This window comes from Salvelinus fontinalis, chromosome 37, assembly GCF_029448725.1.
Source record: "Salvelinus fontinalis isolate EN_2023a chromosome 37, ASM2944872v1, whole genome shotgun sequence".
Taxonomy (NCBI): domain Eukaryota; kingdom Metazoa; phylum Chordata; class Actinopteri; order Salmoniformes; family Salmonidae; genus Salvelinus; species Salvelinus fontinalis.
Window position 1 is genome coordinate 31,743,030 of NC_074701.1, and position 12,555 is coordinate 31,755,584.

The 12,555-nt window shown below is 47.9% G+C and overlaps 1 protein-coding gene across 2 annotated transcripts in view; it reads right to left on the reverse strand.

Moving 5' to 3' along the window:
* Positions 1–269: 269 nt before the first annotated feature.
* The window catches only part of LOC129836526 (storkhead-box protein 1-like), a 52,870-nt gene continuing 40,584 nt past the window's right edge, over positions 270–12,555 (reverse strand). For both annotated transcript variants that reach the window (XM_055902825.1, XM_055902826.1), the window contains exons 2-4: positions 4,993–5,145; positions 1,927–4,738; positions 270–983 (exon numbers count right to left, since the gene is read on the reverse strand). In XM_055902825.1, the coding sequence (XP_055758800.1) occupies positions 830–983; positions 1,927–4,738; positions 4,993–5,145 (3,119 nt within the window). In that variant the 3' untranslated portion in view covers positions 270–829. The remainder of the gene's footprint in view (positions 984–1,926; positions 4,739–4,992; positions 5,146–12,555) is intronic.

The window sequence follows — 12,555 nt, forward strand, 5'->3', positions numbered from 1 at the left end:
CCACCTACACCCAGGACTTAGCTTATCACCTCTGTCTGCCAGGTTCTGGTTTGTATCGGCCGTTACTGAGCGACGTCAATGAACTTGTTTACTTACAAGAGGAAATCCTGTGAAAGGGTAGGTAGGTACTACTATTAAATACAAAAGAGCCTGGCAGATGGAGCTGAAAAGCTAAGCCCTAGATGCTGGTGGAGGAAGGGTTACATGGAAAAGCAAAAGGTACTACTTAATTTCTTAAATGTCAACAAAACATTCCATGAGGCAGTGGCTTGTGTGGTACATAGATATTTATTTGTGTTACACATGGCTACAAGGAAAGGTATGAACATTCAATTTCAGGCCTAGTGGAAGGACCATGCAAACTCATAGTACTTACCTCCTACATCCACCTATCGATTGATCATGCATTCATTGCAGCAGATTCACTAGTCGTTAGCCGAATACGTCTCAGGATATTCCTGTTAAATGTTATATACAGAAAGGGGAGGAATATAATATACAAGGACATCTACTGGGGCAGGTCTGGGTTGAGCACCCACAAGTTGCTCTTATACACTATCCCGGGAGGACTGGATAACTAACCAGCATAGACAATGAGGAAAAGCTAGATGTTCACAGCAAGTTTATGACAGCAGTGTAACAAACATGCTGGAAGTCCATGAAGATAGGCTGTGAACCCCATATCTGATTGCACATTCTTCTTACTTCCCACGCTTTCTGATGGCGGAACAGACGGTGCTGCATCAGGGGACTCATGGGCCCTCACACAGAGCTGCGTCAGGGAGCTCATTGTCCCTCCCTCGGAGATGCATCTGGGGGCCTATGGTTTCTATACGTTCATGACTGGTGTGAGCTGTAGCAAAGAGCTCTGTGGTCTTATGGCGGAGCTCTTGGAGTGCAGTTTCTCCAGGTTCTGTAGGAAACCTCTCCTCTTTAGACCCTCCAGAATCACTGTGTTGTTGGTTGCCAGAGTCACACGGGTGCTGTAGGGAGAAACATAGAAGAACCGAGTGTAAATGCATAGTATAAATTATAAAATGCACACAACAAGCTCCTGTGGGGAGATGAACCATATCAGTAGGATAGAAATACAATATGGAATACACGGATAGACACACATTCACATTCAGGGAAAGGGGATACCTAATCAGGTACTAACTATACTGTGAAATTCAGGGTGAAAAAAAACTACTCTTCACCACAAAAGGGAAAAAGCCAAGTTCTTATAAAGTTCATGCAAAACTTTTCCCCTCTTCAATGTTAAACGTGAGGGTTTCCCCATTCATTATTCACAGTAATCATCTCCCTCTGTGTAAATACTGCCTGGTCTAATTGGCTACGGGGTGTTTGTTCAGCTTTATATCCATTTACATGAAAAGGGAAGAGAGGGAAGGCACACCGCCGACCAGGGCCATGGGTCATCTAACTACCTCCAGCCTCAGCTTATTTTCACTGCAGCTCCACATTCCTCCACCCTCCCTGGGCCAGCGCTATAGGCAGCTGGCCCTGTAGGCCCTGTTGCCTCTACCTCAGCCACAGAGAGAGGCTAGGTTTACAGCTGGAGAAAGGGGTCTAGGTCACAGGTGAGAAGAAAAATAAACAGGGGATTTAAGGGCCAAATGCCTCTATGTGTTTCTGGCAGACTGGGACCTTAGAACAGGAGAGGAGAGTATGGGAGGAGGATAGGTCCTGCTGCCTGGAACAGTTCCATTCCTGGGGCATATTCATTAAGGGAGAAGAGAAGATATAAGAGTATTTTGTCTTTCATAAAAAAGACTAATGCTGGTGAATATCATGGTCAATTAATAATAAATAGGTAGTGCAAATTGTCACAATCCCTTCACAAAATATAATGAGACCTTTTGTTAAAAGTGTTATAACTGCAATCCATTGATGTTCGATGATGATTAATACAAAGAAACTAACCGTGGCGAGTCTATCCCGCTGTCTCCTGTGTTGCTCTGACTCTCCCCTGCCTCCCCCATCATCTTTCCCCCTCCGGCTCCACTGGACATGCCCAGACTGATACTTGAGCTCTGAAGGCCTCCTCTCTCCCTCAGGGTCTCACAGTCCCCCTTTTCCTCCCCGTCTTCCTCTACTCCGCAACCCCAGTGAGCCGACTCCCCGTCCCCCTCGTCTGCTGACTTATGGAGGGTCTCAGCGTCAGACTCCACCTCGCTGGTCTGGCAGTAGTCAAATATGCTGCTGTCTGCCGCCCCAGCATGCTCCAAACCCTCCAGGGAGAGGCTGGCGTCCTGCCGTCGCTCCCCAAGGATCGGGGCTCCTCGCCTGGGGCTGGGATCGCTGTGGGTCCCTGGTGACGGCTGGCTGAGGTTGCTAAGGGTAGAGCGGCTCACTCTGACGCACCTCTCCTCATCCTGTCCGTGGGGGCTGTGAGGGGACAGAGAGGGGTATTGGTGGATGGTAGAAGAGTGCTCCTCCGCATAAGTGCTATCCCAGTCTCCTTGGAGAGAATGGGGGTCGGGGAAGTGGGGTTGGGGCTCGTGGTAAGAGGAGTGAGGTTGGTCCTGGTAGGGAGTAGGGTCTTGGTGGTCGAAGTGAGTGTCTTGGTATATGGTCTGAGGATCATGGTAGAGGGACTGAGAGTCATGATAGTGAGACATTCGTGTTTGATAGATCTCTCTGTTGTCAATGACTCCCTCTTCACTCAGATACAGAGAACTACAGGCATCCTCATCTTCTTCCTCTGCTCTCTGGTAAAGCCTGTGATCATCTTCTATAAACTCATCACTCTCTATCATAAAGCTATTACTTTCCACCATTAACCCATCAATGTCCTCATGCTCATGACCTGGACTCCTGTGCTCTCTACTGCCACCACTGCTGTGTACCAGACCATGCTGGTTGGGGGTGGTACTGCAAGCCTGTTGGTGAGAGGAGAGCAGGTCAGGCCTGTGGGTTAGGTCTCCCTGTGTGTCTGTGTGTTTGAAGGAGTGCCTGCGATGCACAGCAGGCTTTGGCCAGGGCACGGCCGGGTCGCACGGATGGGCAGGGACTGGGTCATAGAGGTGGGTACAAGGGAGGTTGGCATCAGAGTCTAGGGTTTGGCTTGTTACTGCTGGGTGTCTATGGTCCGTTGTACTGCCATATTCTGCTTGCTGTGTCGTTCTATGCTTTCCCTCCTTCTCCTTCCCTCCCTCCCTGCTGTCCCTCCCTCTGTTCTTTCTCTCCCTCTGATATCTAACCTTGTCGTCTATCCTTAGGGTGCTGCTCTGGGGGTATGCCGAGCTGTAGTCTGACGGTAATTCTCTGGGGGGTTTGGTGTCAGAGGGGTGCAGGAGTAGGGGGTCGGTGGTGAACACCCTCGAGTGGAGACGGTCACATGACCTGTCCTCGGTTGTATGAGACTTTCCAGCATGCTCTGTGTCATCAGCGGTCGCTTTGGCTTTGTGCGGGTCCCAGGATTTGGAGCGGTGTCCCACTCGTTCTCTCCTGCCTCCTCCTGAAGTCATCCTCTCTTTCCCCTCCTTCGCTTCCTTTCCCTCTCTCCTCCTCTGTTCTTTGTGGGTCATGCTAGGGGCCACAGTCTGGGTTGGGGTTGTATCTTTCCCAGGTGGTTGACCCTCAAAGGGGTTGTCAATGCGTTTCTTATAGAGGCTTTTCCCCTCCACCGCTCCTGGATCATCTCTATGGTTTGGTTCATGGATAGGGACCTCAGGTCTGAGGCGAGAGGGGACCAGGTCATCCTTGTCTGGGTCCACATCCACACACACTGGGGCCTTAGTCTTCAACCTGTCTTTCTGTTTCTCCCCGGAGGAATGCGTTCTCTTGCTGCGAGAGGCCTTGGAAGTAGATCTCCTGCCCCCAACCCCTGCTCCGAGTACGGGCCGGGAGGAGTGTTGTTGTCTGGGCTTGGAGCTGGTCAGGATCTCAGTGGACATGCCCTTGTCCACCACCTTGTCCCCTCTGTCTACCCTGTCCCCCTTGTCCAAACCTTTATCCCTTTCCGTCCCTCTCTCCCCCAGTTTCTTCATAAGTACAGTGTGGCGTGTCAGGTTGTCCACAGTGAGCTCAGGGTTGATGCGTCTAATGATGGCATGCTCCAGGTCTCTGGGCAGATTGTTCAGATCCTCCTCGTCCCTCACCGGCCACTCCTCCGGCGGGAACTGACCCGAGAACAAGGCATATTCTTTCTTCACTTTCTCCTTCTTCCCTCCATTCCTCCTGAAGAGGCTGAGGCCAAACCTCCTCCCCGGTTTGTCCTTGCGGCTGGCGGCAGTAGCCGTAGTGGTCTTGCTGACCTCGCTAGCCTGGTAGTCTGCGGCCGTCGAGGTCGACTGGTGCTGGACTTGAGGCTTGTGGTCCCGGGACCACTTTAGACTCTTCCCTGTGCACTCGCTAATAGAAACAGAAACCGAGTGCTGGTCTGGGAGGGATGGAGGAACCATGGTGGCTGTAGTGGCTGTAGTAGCAGGATTGGTCACGTTCTGGGCAGGGGCAAAGCAGCTGCAGGACTTGCAATGGGCCACCAGAGGGGGCTGTGAATGGCTCTCCAGGGTGTCATTACTGAGCAGGTAGGTGATGGGGGGAGGGGATGGCAGATCGTTGTCTCCAGACCCTGAGGTCCACCAGCTCTTCTCTCTCACCAGGCTGTTGGTGATAAAGTAGGTCTGAGGAGTGACAATGAAATAGCCCTCTCCTGTGTGGTAGATCTTCCTCTCTTTGATCAACGAGCCCAGAGCGTTGTACAGGATGTCCTGAGTAGGGATGGTCATACCTGGCAGGAAGAGAGAGAGAAGATCAGCCTCATTAGTTAATACAGTTTATCTCCTATAAATCTCATAAAAGTTACTGTATATTGGCAGATGAACTCAACTAGTTTACAGTCAGACTTAAAACTGCACGTTAAGCATTAGTACACTAGATATAATTCTCCCCTTTTTGACACCTACAATTACTCTATTGCAGGAGCACCTGTGGTTGAATGTATGTAGGGATATGAAGCTCTCCCTATACATCTGTATAAGTTACCTGGGTGAGCCTTGGTCATGTGACTGATGAGGGCTTCCTGGTTGACGGTGATATCGGAGGAGTTCATGTCAGAGATGACACAGCAGAGGACCTCGGCTAGAGGGAGGAACTGAGACTGGGCCACTGGAGACATCTGCACCGGGGACAGGTCACCTGGAACGCACACATACGCACACGCACACACACACACATACATTGTTAGACTGGTGTAAAACACACACCTTAATTAGGCAGATCACCAGCAATACACACCTGGAATAGACTGTTGTAACACACACCTGGTTACACCAACATCTGTTGGCAACTTTTACTTTGTGGTCTATATCCTTTTCCCAGTAAAAATATTAATGTCATGCCCAAGATGAATTAGTTGATAATGTGGGTGTTCCAGTGAATATTGTAGACCTGACTTCCATTTGAATTCCATTAATACTGGGATGGACTACAGTATTCCATTAATACTGGGATGGACTACAGTATTCCATTAATACTGGGATGGACTACAGTATTCCATTAATACTGGGATGGACTACAGTATTCCATTAATACTGGGATGGACTACAGTATTCCATTAATACTGGGATGGACTACAGAATTCCATTAATACTGGGATGGACTACAGTATTCCATTAATACTGGGATGGACTACAGTATTCCATTAATACTGGGATGGACTACAGTATTCCATTAATACTGGGATGGACTACAGTATTCCATTAATACTGGGATGGACTACAGTATTCCATTAATACTGGGATGGACTACAGTATTCCATTAATACTGGGATGGACTACAGTATTCCATTAATACTGGGATGGACTACAGTATTCCATTAATACTGGGATGGACTACAGTATTCCATTAATACTGGGATGGACTACAGTATTCCATTAATACTGGGATGGACTACAGTATTCCATTAATACTGGGATGGACTACAGTATTCCATTAGAACTGGGATGGACTACAGTATTCCATTAATACTGGGATGGACTACAGTATTCCATTAATACTGGGATGGACTACAGTATTCCATTAATACTGGGATGGACTACAGCATTCCATTAATACTGGGATGGACTACAGTATTCCATTAATACTGGGATGGACTAATACTGGGATGGACTACAGTATTCCATTAGAACTGGGATGGACTACATCATTCCATTAATACTGGGATGGAATACTGTAGTCCATCCCAGTATTAATGGAATACTGTAGTCCATCCCAGTATTAATGGAATACTGTAGTCCATCCCAGTATTAATGGAATACTGTAGTCCATCCCAGTATTAATGGAATGCTGTAGTCCATCCCAGTATTAATGGAATACTGTAGTCCATCCCAGTATTAATGGAATGCTGTAGTCCATCCCAGTATTAATGGAATACTGTAGTCCATCCCAGTATTAATGGAATACTGTAGTCCATCCCAGTATTAATGGAATACTGTAGTCCATCCCAGTATTAAGCCTGTCAGGCTTTCACATATCACCTCTACTGTGTCTTCAGCTAAGAGAGAGGATAGAGAGAGGGGGGGTTAACAAAACCCTAACAACCACCCGGTCCTCCTTTAACAGGGCTTATAATCAATGGACTTTGAGGTGATTTAGGTAAACCTTGATTCAAGTCCACAGTTAATAGTTATTTTTTTCTGTTGCTCTTGAATGGTTTTATGTACCACCTACACTGCCTGGTGAAAACTACCACAGTGCTTAATATTTAACTCTAGGTTACATTATAATAGGTTAAGTACTCACAATCTTGGATGGCCACTTTAGTGCTCTCCCACCCTAAGCTGTTAAATGATTAGCCTAACCACAAGCCTGGTAGGCCTAGTCTACTCTCCTTACTATCCAACCCCAGACACAGAACAGTCACTACCAGACATGACCATGACCTCAATAAGACCTGGGATATTGGTTTTCATTCACAACAACACATGCTGTTTCAACAAATTCTTGGTGTTAAACCATATGGTGTGTTTGTGTGATTCTCCCACCACTCCTTAGGCCAAAAAACAGTGTCTGGCAAACACATCTCTCCCTGCAGAGTAAACATTCACCTCCCTCACACACTGAAACCACTCATGTCAGGGAAAATAAACCACTAATCAGATGGTTGGATGAGACACACACACCCGAAGCAGTCTGCAGAGGAGCTAAACCGCAAATAAAGTGCACTCAATGCATTCTATACATCCTGTAAGAAACAACGTGAAATGTGAAAACAATGACTTCTTCACACTGACATCCCATGCAAAAATGCCATTAATTTTGCCAAGCTTTAAATTCCAAGAAGACCTCAGTCTGAGAAGCTATCTAGATTTATTAAATGACAACAACAAGGCTATTTGGCCTCACCACAGACAACAGACTGTTAAAACTCAGTCTAATCCCAACCCCCCTACACCATCACCACAGACAACAGACTGTTAAAACTCAGTCTAATCCCAACCCCCCTACACCATCACCACAGACAACAGACTGTTAAAACTCAGTCTAATCCCAACCCCCCTACACCATCACCACAGACAACAGACTGTTAAAACTCAGTCTAATCCCAACCCCCCTACACCATTACCACAGACAACAGACTGTTGAAACTCAGTCTAATCCCAACCCCCCTACACCATCACCACAGACAACAGACTGTTGAAACTCAGTCTAATCCCAACCCCCCTACACCATCACCACAGACAACAGATCGTTAAAACTCAGTCTAATCCCAACCCCCCTACACCATCACCACAGACAACAGACTGTTGAAACTCAGTCTAATCCCAACCCCCCTACACCATCACCACAGACAACAGACTGTTGAAACTCAGTCTAATCCCAACCCCCCTACACCATCACCACAGACAACAGACTGTTAAAACTCAGTCTAATCCCAACCCCCCTACACCATCACCACAGACAACAGACTGTTAAAACTCAGTCTAATCCCAACCCCCCTACACCATCACCACAGACAACAGACTGTTGAAACTCAGTCTAATCCCAACCCCCCTACACCATCACCACAGACAACAGACCGTTAAACTCAGTCTAATCCCAACCCCCCTACACCATCACCACAGACAACAGACTGTTAAAACTCAGTCTAATCCCAACCCCCCTACACCATCACCACAGACAACAGACCGTTAAAACTCAGTCTAATCCCAACCCCCCTACACCATCACCACAGACAACAGACCGTTAAAACTCAGTCTAATCCCAACCCCCCTACACCATCACCACAGACAACAGACTGTTGAAACTCAGTCTAATCCCAACCCCCCTACACCATCACCACAGACAACAGACCGTTAAAACTCAGTCTAATTCCAACCCCCCTACACCATCACCACAGACAACAGACTGTTGAAACTCAGTCTAATCCCAACCCCCCTACACCATCACCACAGACAACAGACTGTTGAAACTCAGTCTAATCCCAACCCCCCTACACCATCACCACAGACAACAGACTGTTAAACTCAGTCTAATCCCAACCCCCCTACACCATCACCACAGACAACAGACCGTTAAAACTCAGTCTAATCCCAACCCCCCTACACCATCACCACAGACAACAGACTGTTAAACCTCAGTCTAATCCCAACCCCCCTACACCATCACCACAGACAACAGACTGTTAAAACTCAGTCTAATCCCAACCCCCCTACACCATCACCACAGACAACAGACTGTTAAACTCAGTCTAATCCCAACCCCCCTACACCATCACCACAGACAACAGACTGTTAAAACTCAGTCTAATCCCAACCCCCCTACACCATCACCACAGACAACAGACTGTTAAAACTCAGTCTAATCCCAACCCCCCTACACCATCACCACAGACAACAGACTGTTAAAACCCAGTCTAATCCTAACCCCCCTACACCATCACCACAGACAACAGACTGTTAAAACTCAGTCTAATCCCAACCCCCCTACACCATCACCACAGACAACAGACTGTTAAAACTCAGTCTAATCCCAACCCCCCTACACCATCACCACAGACAACAGACTGTTGAAACTCAGTCTAATCCCAACCCCCCTACACCATCACCACAGACAACAGACTGTTAAAACTCAGTCTAATCCCAACCCCCTACACCATCACCACAGACAACAGACCGTTAAACTCAGTCTAATCCCAACCCCCCTACACCATCACCACAGACAACAGACCGTTAAACTCAGTCTAATCCCAACCCCCCTACACCATCACCACAGACAACAGACTGTTAAAACTCAGTCTAATCCCAACCCCCCTACACCATCACCACAGACAACAGACCGTTAAAACTCAGTCTAATCCCAACCCCCCTACACCATCACCACAGACAACAGACCGTTAAAACTCAGTCTAATCCCAACCCCCCTACACCATCACCACAGACAACAGACTGTTGAAACTCAGTCTAATCCCAACCCCCCTACACCATCACCACAGACAACAGACCGTTAAAACTCAGTCTAATTCCAACCCCCCTACACCATCACCACAGACAACAGACTGTTGAAACTCAGTCTAATCCCAACCCCCCTACACCATCACCACAGACAACAGACTGTTGAAACTCAGTCTAATCCCAACCCCCCTACACCATCACCACAGACAACAGACTGTTAAACTCAGTCTAATCCCAACCCCCCTACACCATCACCACAGACAACAGACCGTTAAAACTCAGTCTAATCCCAACCCCCCTACACCATCACCACAGACAACAGACTGTTAAACCTCAGTCTAATCCCAACCCCCCTACACCATCACCACAGACAACAGACTGTTAAAACTCAGTCTAATCCCAACCCCCCTACACCATCACCACAGACAACAGACTGTTAAACTCAGTCTAATCCCAACCCCCCTACACCATCACCACAGACAACAGACTGTTAAAACTCAGTCTAATCCCAACCCCCCTACACCATCACCACAGACAACAGACTGTTAAAACTCAGTCTAATCCCAACCCCCCTACACCATCACCACAGACAACAGACTGTTAAAACCCAGTCTAATCCTAACCCCCCTACACCATCACCACAGACAACAGACTGTTAAAACTCAGTCTAATCCCAACCCCCCTACACCATCACCACAGACAACAGACTGTTAAAACTCAGTCTAATCCCAACCCCCCTACACCATCACCACAGACAACAGACTGTTGAAACTCAGTCTAATCCCAACCCCCCTACACCATCACCACAGACAACAGACTGTTAAAACTCAGTCTAATCCCAACCCCCTACACCATCACCACAGACAACAGACCGTTAAACTCAGTCTAATCCCAACCCCCCTACACCATCACCACAGACAACAGACCGTTAAACTCAGTCTAATCCCAACCCTCCTACACCATCACTACAGACAACAGACTGTTAAAACTCAGTCTAATCCCAACCCCCTACACCATCACCACAGACAACAGACCGTTAAACTCAGTCTAATCCCAACCCCCCTACACCATCACCACAGACAACAGACTGTTAAAACTCAGTCTAATCCCAACCCCCATACACCATCACCACAGACACCAGACCGTTAAAACTCAGTCTAATCCCAACCCCCCTACACCATCACCACAGACAACAGACTGTTAAAACTCAGTCTAATCCCAACCCCCCTACACCATCACCACAGACAACAGACTGTTGAAACTCAGTCTAATCCCAACCCCCCTACACCATCACCACAGACAACAGACTGTTAAACTCAGTCTAATCCCAACCCCCCTACACCATCACCACAGACAACAGACCGTTAAAACTCAGTCTAATCCCAACCCCCCTACACCATCACCACAGACAACAGACTGTTAAAACCCAGTCTAATCCCAACCCCCCTACACCATCACCACAGACAACAGACTGTTAAAACTCAGTCTAATCCCAACCCCCCTACACCATCACCACAGACAACAGACTGTTGAAACTCAGTCTAATCCCAACCCCCTACACCATCACCACAGACAACAGACCGTTAAACTCAGTCTAATCCCAACCCCCCTACACCATCACCACAGACAACAGACCGTTAAAACTCAGTCTAATCCCAACCCCCCTACACCATCACCACAGACAACAGACTGTTAAAACTCAGTCTAATCCCAACCCCCCTACACCATCACCACAGACAACAGACCGTTAAAACTCAGTCTAATCCCAACCCCCCTACACCATCACCACAGACAACAGACCGTTAAAACTCAGTCTAATCCCAACCCCCCTACACCATCACCACAGACAACAGACTGTTGAAACTCAGTCTAATCCCAACCCCCCTACACCATCACCACAGACAACAGACCGTTAAAACTCAGTCTAATTCCAACCCCCCTACACCATCACCACAGACAACAGACTGTTGAAACTCAGTCTAATCCCAACCCCCCTACACCATCACCACAGACAACAGACTGTTGAAACTCAGTCTAATCCCAACCCCCCTACACCATCACCACAGACAACAGACTGTTAAACTCAGTCTAATCCCAACCCCCCTACACCATCACATCAGACAACAGACCGTTAAAACTCAGTCTAATCCCAACCCCCCTACACCATCACCACAGACAACAGACTGTTGAAACTCAGTCTAATCCCAACCCCCCTACACCATCACCACAGACAACAGACCGTTAAAACTCAGTCTAATTCCAACCCCCCTACACCATCACCACAGACAACAGACTGTTGAAACTCAGTCTAATCCCAACCCCCCTACACCATCACCACAGACAACAGACTGTTGAAACTCAGTCTAATCCCAACCCCCCTACACCATCACCACAGACAACAGACTGTTAAACTCAGTCTAATCCCAACCCCCCTACACCATCACCACAGACAACAGACCGTTAAAACTCAGTCTAATCCCAACCCCCCTACACCATCACCACAGACAACAGACTGTTAAACCTCAGTCTAATCCCAACCCCCCTACACCATCACCACAGACAACAGACTGTTAAAACTCAGTCTAATCCCAACCCCCCTACACCATCACCACAGACAACAGACTGTTAAACTCAGTCTAATCCCAACCCCCCTACACCATCACCACAGACAACAGACCGTTAAAACTCAGTCTAATCCCAACCCCCCTACACCATCACCACAGACAACAGATAGTTAAAACTCAGTCTAATCCCAACCCCCCTACACCATCACCACAGACAACAGACTGTTAAAACTCAGTCTAATCCCAACCCCCCTACACCATCACCACAGACAACAGACTGTTAAAACCCAGTCTAATCCCAACCCCCCTACACCATCACCACAGACAACAGACTGTTAAAACTCAGTCTAATCCCAACCCCCCTACACCATCACCACAGACAACAGACTGTTGAAACTCAGTCTAATCCCAACCCCCTACACCATCACCACAGACAACAGACCGTTAAAACTCAGTCTAATCCCAACCCCCCTACACCATCACCACAGACAACAGACTGTTAAAACTCAGTCTAATCCCAAGGTGTTAGTGTGGCATCTTGAGCAGGGCTGGGTGCACTATCTTCTGCGCCACAAAGGTCCAGACCTCCT